This window comes from Chondrus crispus, genomic scaffold (genome assembly GCF_000350225.1).
Source record: "Chondrus crispus Stackhouse genomic scaffold, scaffold_41, whole genome shotgun sequence".
In the NCBI taxonomy this organism is placed as follows: Eukaryota; Rhodophyta; class Florideophyceae; order Gigartinales; family Gigartinaceae; genus Chondrus; species Chondrus crispus.
In genome coordinates, this window is record NW_005179300.1 from 195,797 (window position 1) to 205,008 (window position 9,212).

Genomic DNA, 9,212 nt, shown 5'->3' on the forward strand with positions numbered 1-9,212 from the left:
CAAACGCAGCCTCCGTCAAACTACAGAGGCTGCAAGAAGACCCAGTGTAGGTGCCGTTAGGGCTTGGGAAACCTAACCACCGCACTGAGGGAAAAGGGAGCGCGCGTACTTAGCGACCCCGGCGGGAAGAGCCTTGCAAGAGGTTCTTTCTAATACCGGGCTCCCTGGGAGTAGAAATAGACAAGGTGGTCGTACTCTGAGTATTAATACTGTACCCTGTGTATAGTAGGACCATTAGTCTATTTCTATTTCGTTTTTGGTTCTTTTGAATCACGGGATAGTACAAGACAATAAAGGCCCTATATTGTTACTCTTTTGCTAAGTGCTCTTGCGGACGACCTAGCTGGCTGACGTTGCGTTTAGACCTTTGAGGACTGCTTGCTACGACTCATAGCGATCTACAACGGACCCCTCGCACTTGCGTCAACCCTAGCTGCACTTGCAGGGATAACACTAGCGCGCCAAGCAGAACATAAATGGCGGGAACAGCGGGCGAAGACGTGGCGAAGCAAGACGGCAGCAAAGAAACGCGCGTGCAAGGGAAAGAAGAGCGCAAGAGTCTGCATCTGACGCTCAAGCACGTCGTGAAGCACGTCGAGCCCGTGCGAGAATCCGGACGGGGCAACAAACCGAATCTCAGAGGGAAGCGCGTCGTCAAGCCGACCGTGAACGTGCTGCAGCACGAAGAGCAGCAGAGACGTCTGAGCAGCGCGAGGAGCGTCTCCGTCGACTGAGGGAGAGAGCCAGGGCCCGCAGAGCGGGAGAAACCACCCCCCTCCGAAATGCGCGGCGCGAAGCGGATCGCATTGCGACAGGAGGCACTAGAGCGGAGGAATGTACTCCTATTCGTGAGGGGCGGCGAGAATCGAATCTTATTGCAACCCAAAGAGGCCGAGCCGAGGAAAATACTCCACTGAGATCTTCGAGACAGGAGTCGAATCGCTTGGCAATGCGACAAGCGAGAGCTGTGGATATATCCCCTGTCATAGCTGCGCGGCAAAGATCCGACCGCCAGGCTCGAAGTGCCTCTCGACAGCTCTTCCCTCCACTACCGGAGTCCTCTCCTTCGTACCGCGATCTCGGCATGATCCGTGTTGAGTGTTCACACTGCAAAGCTCTGCATTTCGTCCAAGAACGCATCGGGGGCAGCTCTGCCGCAAGGCCCATTTTTTCCACATGCTGTGGGAAGGGGAAGCTGTCATTGCCGCTTCTCCCCGACCCGCCAGCTCTTCTGCGCTCTCTTCTCATCGATGATACTCCAAGGGCCTGCAGCTTCCGTAAGAACATTCGAGCATAAAATGTAGCGCTATCGATGGCATCCGTGGTCGCCAAATGGGTGAACAGAGGTCCCGGTCCTTCTAATTTTAACCCCACAATGACGATGCAGGGCGGGATGTACCATTACATGGGTCCCATGATGCCATCCGAAGGGCGGGCGCCTTCCTATGCTTCCGTTTACATTCATGACACTGACTACGCCACCCAGACGCGCACAAGGCTTGGAACCTCTAGACAACTGGAAGAGGCACTGATGACGCAACTGACACACATGCTGCACGAATGCAACCCCTACGTGCAGACGTTTCTGTGTATGCGAGAATGGGCTCAATCTCCTCAAAACAACTGTCCTGCCACGTACCAGATGGTCATCCATGCCGACCGCAGGCCAAGTCATGAGCACGTGCGCCGGTACAATGGTCCCGAAGCTTCTGAAGTCGCCGCATTGATCCCTGGAAATGAAGACGGAGAGATTGGGCGAAGAGATATCGTCGTGCGCAGGAGAGTGACTCTGAACAGTAACGGGAACGAAGTGCTGGATCCGATTTCAGTCAGTCATCGCGCATACGATCCATTGAGTTACGTGCTTTTGTTCCAGAACGGTAGAGATGGATGGTATCCAGAGCTTCGATTCTCCAGTGTTCAAGACGGCAGACGTACCAAGATTACTCCGATGATGTACTACGGATGGCATTTGTTCGAAAGATCAGGCGAGTTCAGCACAATCTTGCACGCAGCACGACTCTTTCAGCAATACTTGGTTGACCAGTTCTGCAAAGTGGAGGCAGAAAGGCTTTCTTATCTCCGCCACAACCAGACACAACTTCGAGCCGCCGACTACACCTCACTGCGCGACAGCCTAGGAGACTCCCGTCGTGCTGAAGATGAAGCCGATGCCGTGCGTGCGGGACGACTGTTCATTCTCCCTTCCACGTACATTGGAGGTGACCGCTATATGAGGCAGCAGATGCACGACATCATTGCTATATCGAACCAAATTGGCCACCCGGACATCTTCCTCACCATGACATGCAATCCAAGCTGGCCGGAGATCACAAGAGCCCTACTGCCGAACCAAACGCCTCAGGACAGACCGGATCTGTGCGCACGTGTGTTTCGTCTCAAAATGAAAGATCTCATGTCCTTGGTCATCAACGAAGAAGTATTCGGAACCGTTGTTGCCCATGTACGAGTCATCGAGTTTCAGAAACGCGGTCTTCCCCACGCTCACGTTGTATTTTTCCTAGATGAAGTCTCCAAGAATGATCTGCGTACTCCCGAAAACGTCGAACGCATTATCTCTGCCGAGATCCCGTCTGCCCAAGATCCAGAACTCCAAGAGGTCGTGCTCAAGCATATGATTCACAATCCATGTGGAGAACACAATCCAACAGCCGTGTGCATGGGCGAGCGGTACTGCAGGAAAGGGTTTCCAAAATCGTTCAAACACGAAACCAGCCAGTCCGACAGTGAGTACTACATCACGTACCGAAGAAGGGCACCCTCTGCAGGTGGCGTCTCCATCGAGCGACCCTCCCGTATTGGCCGACGACAGCAACCCGTCGTGGTAGACAACTCCTGGGTCGTTCCTCACAGTCCTGTGCTTCTACGTTCATTCGCTTGCCATTTGAATGTTGAACTCTGCGTGTCACGCGTTGGCGGAATCAAGTACCTCTTCAAGTATGTGTGCAAGGGACAAGACCGAGTGACCATGGAAATCACTGCCGAGAACGAGCGCTACGACGAGATCTCCAACTTCCAAGATGCCAGATACGTTTCGGCATCGGAGGCCGCATGGAGGTTATTCTCCTTTGACATTGTAGACCGCAATCCTCCAGTAGTCAGGCTTGCAGTGCATCTGCCCAACCACCACACGGTTTACTTTGAGGAAGGGCGAGAGCAGGAGGCGGCGCTTCGACCAGCAACAGGCACGAAGCTGACCGAGTGGTTTAAAGCCAACGAGAAGTACCCAAGCGCGCGGCATATTCGGTACCACAAGTTTCCAAGGTACTTTACGTGGAAGACACGCACCAAGTCATGGAGTCCAAGAGCAACCCTGCGAAGACGGAACGCCACCAGCGAAGAGGAAGCCTACGATTTCAGTGGTACAGGTGCCAACGTAGTCGGTCGAATCTACACTGTCAGTCCGAGGGAGGGTGAGCGCTACTTTCTTCGCCTCCTCCTCACACAAGTGCCAGGGGCAACATCCTTCGAGAACTTGCGAAATATCGACGGCGAGCAGTGTACCAGCTTCCGACAAGCTTGCTTACGACTCGGTTTGCTGGCCGACGATGCCGAGTGGAAGCACGCAATCCGAGATTCATTCCGGTCAAGCTTCGTTCCTCTTTCTCATCTGTTTGCTACGATTCTGGCACACTGCCAGCCTTCGGACCCTCTCTCGCTGTGGAACGACCACCTGGACATGTTTCTCACCGATATTCGCAATCGTGCACGCAGACAACCCATTCGAAGACAGCAGCTTCGCGATGATCACCACGCCACATCTTACGTACTTCGAGAGGTACAGGAGGCTCTGCAGACCGTGCGATCCGACTGGACGCTAGCAAACTTCGGACTCCCACTGCCCGATGACAGCCTGCCCGCTTTGGAACAGCAAAACGAGATCAAGACCCACGAAGCACGAGCGCAGCAGTGGGAAGGGCGACTACAGACGTCGTTGCCGCTGTTGAACACAAATCAACGTCATGCCTTTGACGAAATAGTGGGCTCCTTGCTTCCAGGCGTATCCGTCTCTGCATTGCTTCAAGGATCCTTAAGCGCCGTTGCGGGACCTTCTATGCCGACACGAAGTGGTCGTCTCTTCTTCCTCGATGCTCCTGGCGGAACAGGCAAAACATTCGTGCTCAGCGCCATTCAAGACTTCCTTCGTACGCGCCGTAAGCAGGTCATCGCTGTCGCTACGTCTGCTGTTGCTGCTGTGCTGCTCGACGGTGGACGCACCGCTCATTCCGTGTTCAAGATTCCCATTCCTGTATCTGCCGAAAGCACGTGCAGCTTCTCCGCAAACTCCGACACAGGCCGTACACTGCAACAAGTCGATCTCATCATATGGGACGAGATCGTCATGTGCCATCGACATTGCATTGAGACTGTCGATCGCTCCCTTCGAGACTTGATGCAAACCGACCGGCCCTTCGGAGGAAAGTTCCTCGTGCTCGCTGGAGACTTTAGACAAATCCTTCCCGTCGTTCCGGGCGGGTCCAGAGGTCAAATCGTGAGTGCGTGCGTCAAGGCTTCCCCGCTGTATCGAGAGTGCCGATTCCTGCGCCTTACCGAGAACATGCGCCTTGCTGCTCTCCGAGCGGACCGTGCAGCAGATGTGGAGGCTCTCAACTTTCCAGAATTCCTCCTCAGCGTCGGGGAAGGCAGACTTCAAGGCGAACAGCGCCCGGAATGGATCTCACTACCACAGTCCGTTGCGTTCGAGCACACCATCCGCAATTTATGCCTCAAGGTCTTCCAAGGCATTCGAGACAATCACGCCGACCCTGCCTGGCTCACCAAGCGCGTTATACTCACCCCAAAGAACAGGCCGCTCGAGGAAGTCAACGAAGTCATCGGCAACATGATTCCGGGATCGTATCGAACGTATTTGAGCGCAGACAAGGTCGAGAACGAAGACACCAACGCGCCGATCTATCCCACAGAAATGCTCAACACCTTGACCGCCGGATCTGCTCTACCAGACCACAAGCTCAAGCTCAAGAAAGGCTTCATCGTCATGCTTCTGCGCAATCTCGATCCCGCTACCGGTCACGTCAACGGCGCGCGATATGTCATCGAGAACATGACCAACAACCTGCTCTTTCTACACGTTACCACCGGGTCACACCAAGGCAACAGATTGTGTCTTCCTCGAATGCCCTGCGGACCAGGAGACGACAACTTTCCCATCCCTGGCTTCACCCGAACGCAGTTCCCCATTCGCACGTGCTTCGCCCTTACAACGAACAAAGCGCAAGGCCAATCCTTCGGTGGCCGCATTGGTCTCGACTTACGAGATCACTGCTTCTCGCACGGTCAACTCTATGTCGCACTATCAAGGACTACTCACCCAGGCAACGTCACTGTCCTCACTCGAGAGTCCAATGAAACCACGCGAAACGTAGTGTACCCCGAGGTCCTTCAGTAGTTACCAAAAAAAGTAAACGCCATTGTCTTTACATATTTTCATTGCCACCCTTCCCAAATAGTGTTCCTCCACGCCTCGGCTCGGCGCGCGAAGCGCGCACGGAGCCCACTTGTACTGTATACTAATTTACTGTAACCCTAAACAAGGCAAGTTCTTTCCTCACCGCGTGACCCATTCGCGTGGTGAGGTATATCGCCATATGAGAGACATTATGATAGAAACTTTCACATGTAGCACTGCAACAAACACGAGTTTAGCAAATAGAGCCCCAAGGAGTATTTTATCTGGCACCGCCGGCAGCCAGGGACACATAACTAACTCTGGGAACAACGATTCTACACTGCCTTGCTTGCCAACGTGTCATGCACATTGATGCCCTGTGTCCGAGAATACTCAGCCACTCCTTTCAAGGATCACGTTTTTGCTCGCACGCGCCTGGAAGAGGTTCAGGGGCCGATCAGGAGTTAAGAAAAGAATCAGTTCCAAAGATAGATAGATATCCACAAACTGGCGCCCTGCTTCACAAGAACGACACAGGGGGCATAGCCTCGGTCATTTGGAATGCCCATTTTAGTCCATAGATCGATCGCATCGCCGACTTGAAGAAGGGCGTCATCCTCATTTGCTATTCTCGCTACGAGCTACAACATAGCCCCTTTCTATTGTAGCCCTGTCAACCAAAGTTCTCCTCCCGGAACACGAACCGTATATTACTCCCACGAGCCTTCAGTCGCTCAAGGTCTCCATAATCCATGGCGTTCATTCCGCTACTGCTTACCGACGTCCTTTGGATAGTTCCCAGGTACGTCCCGCGGAGATTTGTCAGCACCTGCACTTTCATGATCGCCTTACGAATCGCCTTAGACATGCCCTTCGGCCCGCAGAAGAAAACTCCAACCTTGCCGTTCGTCGGCGTGCCCTCTGCAATCTGCTTCAGCACGCCCTCCCATTCCGGTCGTCTGATGCGTGCACGTGCGGTGGAAGACATAACAGGTCATGTGGGACGTCAGTATTGGTTTGATCGATTTTGGTTAGTAACGAGTCCTTCCCATGCGTTGGCAATTTCCAACACCATTCCACGCCCAGTCGCGCCTTTTATGTAAAAACGGTTCGCAAAATCACACCGCGTGAAGTACGATGTTCACTGACAGTAGTGCTGTACATACCCAAAGTTTGTCGACACTCCTGCCATTCCCCTGTCCTTTCCAGCGCCCGTACCCCGCTCTACATCTTGTTTCTCGCGAGTTACATATCGATGCAGACTCAAACTAGCGCCATCTGCCAGAGGCGCCAGCTCTTCCCGAAGCCAGTCATCGTCGTCGTCATACGGTGTCGTCCAGATGAAGTCGATTGCCCGAATGATCTTGTAATCTGAATGCGAGTACGAGTCCGCCAGAAGCACACGTGATCCGATCACACGGTGCAATCTCACCAGCAGGAGAACCATTAACAACGGTAAGATGACACCAAAATGGATATAGGTGGGAAGGAAGAAGCCATTGCTTCTGCCAATGATCGCACTGATGCCTAAGCAAACGGATAGGGCGGAGACTGGGATTAGAAGTAGTGCGTCTGTTAGCGAGCCTTTCGACTTGAAGAACGATTTACGGTAGACGAGAAGCTCGATGCACAAGGTAGCCGAAGTCACCAAGAGAATTAGAAGGCCAAGCAGTGAATCGCACCATGTAATCCACATGTTGTCATAGAGAACACTTGTCTGAGAGCTTGAAGACATTGTCGGCATGGAATCGAATATGGATGCGTAAGCAAGCACTACCACTCGGAGGAGCATGATCATGTACAATGACATGTTTACACTGATCGTGTGCAAAGAGGAGAGCCATTTCTCCCAACGATTCAACTGAAGCTTACTTCCGACAATAGTGTTGCACTCGGTATCATTCATGCAAAATACACTTCTTGATGCCATAATTTCTCTCGACTCGAAATGATTACATGGATAAGAAAGTGGTAACTTCGCTCCTGTCGAAGGAGAATCCGGGTTTCTGCATTGAAGGTTTTTCAAGTCGTTGATACGGCCCACAATCTTTCGCATCGACGGTTCGGCAACACTACCACCGTCCCCAAACTCGTTCGTAATGGCGAAGAGAGCACCAAGAGAATATGGCTTCGACTCTCTGTCGCTTTCTACATTCTCCTCTTCGATATCTTCCATGGCCTCATTATAAAGCTCCGCTATACAGCTCATCAGCTCTCTTTCGACCTTCCGAAATTTCTTAGACGCTCGAATTTCTTCGTCAGACGTAACTTCTTGCTCTATTTCGTGGTCCATTTTGTGAAATATATCTTTGCATACAGAACAAAAAGGTGTGGAACCAACCCCCCCAGCAATGAGCACTACCCGTTGATAGCCCCCAACATGCTGAGCGGGAGCCCCGTACGGGCCCCTGATCTGGACCCGCAAGGACGATTCGGAACCATCCTGTATCCGCGTTTCGAACGTTTGTCGCAAGGCTCTTGTCCAGTCTCCTACGGCTTTTATGTAAAAACACATAGTCTTTTCAAACGGGGCAGATGCGATTGTGAACGCTGAAATGCACGAATAAACCAACAGCGTTTTCAAAAAGAAAAAAAATAAAAGGACAGATTAGTGTACAAACTCTTCAAGCATCCGCAACTGGAAGAGCCAATAAACGCGGAAGACGTACGATGCCATTCGTAGTTATGAATAGAATTGACTTTCACCTCTGCGAAGAGCACTTTCCAGCATGAAGTGAGTGTGTGATATCAGCCGCGTCGGAAGCCCGAATCTCATGTTGGAACCTCATGCAATAACTTACCTGCATATTGTCCAGCACGGTACTTGAACTGCTTGGGAAGTTGCAACTTTAAAATGTTGGTACCACAAAGGTATGAATTTTCGCTATACAGCCAGATGCTGCTATTTCCGGTCTTCACGCGCCTGACAATTCTATCCATTGTGTAGATTATCAGCGGTGGTACTATCCATTTGTAAGTGTATGGCTTTCCACGATACACTCCGTGCAAAAGCAAAAGAGTAAAGAACAACACTGCAAACAAGTTATGAAGGCTATAAAATATTTGAAACTTCGTGCGACGTATCGATGGCAGAGATGATATCACAATGAGAGTCGAGACCACAAGTAAGATTATGCCCGAACTAACGCACATGCTGATTCCCCACAGCCCGTCTCCCCACTGACCCCATTCAATGATCCATATCAAATGAAACAGGGCATGCGAAACAGCAGATGCAAACGTTATGTAGGCGACAATAACATGAAAAGCTGGGAAGCTCTTATCAAAAGGGACAACCAGATTCAATGGAGTCTCGCGAACGAGAGTAAATACCAGCCGGGAAGCCAGAAATATGAGTAACCCGCAGTTCAGATTTAAAGTATAACCAAAACCGCGTGCGATTGAGATGTACCACCTCAGGATAGGTGTTTTCGTATGAACGTATTCTTCGTGTGCTCCCCAGAAGAACATCAGCAAAAGCGCGTTAATATATGAAACGAGGAAGAGAATTGTAAACCCATAGCTCGATAGAACGCTTTCACACTTTGCTGACCATCGGTGCAGTGAACGTATTTCCATCACAAAAACACTGGTAGCAACGCCTTCGCGTCGAAGGTGATGAGGGTTTTGCCAAAAAGTGTTTTTGATATTCACGACATAAGCTGTTTCTGAAAATCGGCACGCAACAAGTCATACCTTGAAAGTTCTGTGGAAGTTCTGTACTCCTCTTCACGTTGAAACCAAAAACCGATGCTCTTCCATTTTGGTTTGTAACGTTTTC

At 51.5% G+C, this 9,212-nt stretch overlaps 2 protein-coding genes across 2 annotated transcripts; one reads left to right on the forward strand and one right to left on the reverse strand.

The window, feature by feature from the left end:
- The first annotated feature begins 1,312 nt into the window (after positions 1-1,312).
- On the forward strand, positions 1,313-5,431 carry CHC_T00006444001 (hypothetical protein). Its single transcript, XM_005718487.1, has 6 exons — positions 1,313-2,816; positions 2,850-3,320; positions 3,369-3,820; positions 3,918-3,954; positions 4,158-4,270; positions 4,358-5,431. Exons 1-6 carry the CDS (start codon positions 1,313-1,315, stop codon positions 5,429-5,431), a joined length of 3,651 nt encoding a protein of 1,216 aa, XP_005718544.1.
- A 673-nt stretch (positions 5,432-6,104) lies between these two features.
- Positions 6,105-9,010, reverse strand: CHC_T00006445001 (hypothetical protein). Its single transcript, XM_005718488.1, has 5 exons — positions 8,233-9,010; positions 8,101-8,139; positions 6,613-7,981; positions 6,214-6,390; positions 6,105-6,144 (listed from the first exon to the last, which is right to left on the reverse strand). Exons 1-5 carry the CDS (start codon positions 9,008-9,010, stop codon positions 6,105-6,107), a joined length of 2,403 nt encoding a protein of 800 aa, XP_005718545.1.
- Between the last annotated feature and the right edge of the window lie 202 nt (positions 9,011-9,212).

Excerpts from the sequence above, each read along its gene's own strand:
- CHC_T00006444001 (XM_005718487.1), top strand. The coding sequence starts at position 1,313 with ATGGCATCCGTGGTCGCCAAATGGGTGAACAGAGGTCCCGGTCCTTCT. Across the intron at positions 3,821-3,917 it reads TACAGGAGGCTCTGCAGACC|CACGAGCGCAGCAGTGGGAA; the intron begins GTGCGATCCGAC and ends AGACCCACGAAG. Across the intron at positions 4,271-4,357 it reads TGTTCAAGATTCCCATTCCT|ATCGTCATGTGCCATCGACA; the intron begins GTATCTGCCGAA and ends ATATGGGACGAG.
- CHC_T00006445001 (XM_005718488.1), bottom strand. The coding sequence starts at position 9,010 with ATGGAAATACGTTCACTGCACCGATGGTCAGCAAAGTGTGAAAGCGTT. Across the intron at positions 8,140-8,232 it reads CCGTGCTGGACAATATGCAG|AGGTGAAAGTCAATTCTATT; the intron begins GTAAGTTATTGC and ends TGCTCTTCGCAG. Across the intron at positions 7,982-8,100 it reads TCATAACTACGAATGGCATC|CGTTCACAATCGCATCTGCC; the intron begins GTACGTCTTCCG and ends CGTGCATTTCAG.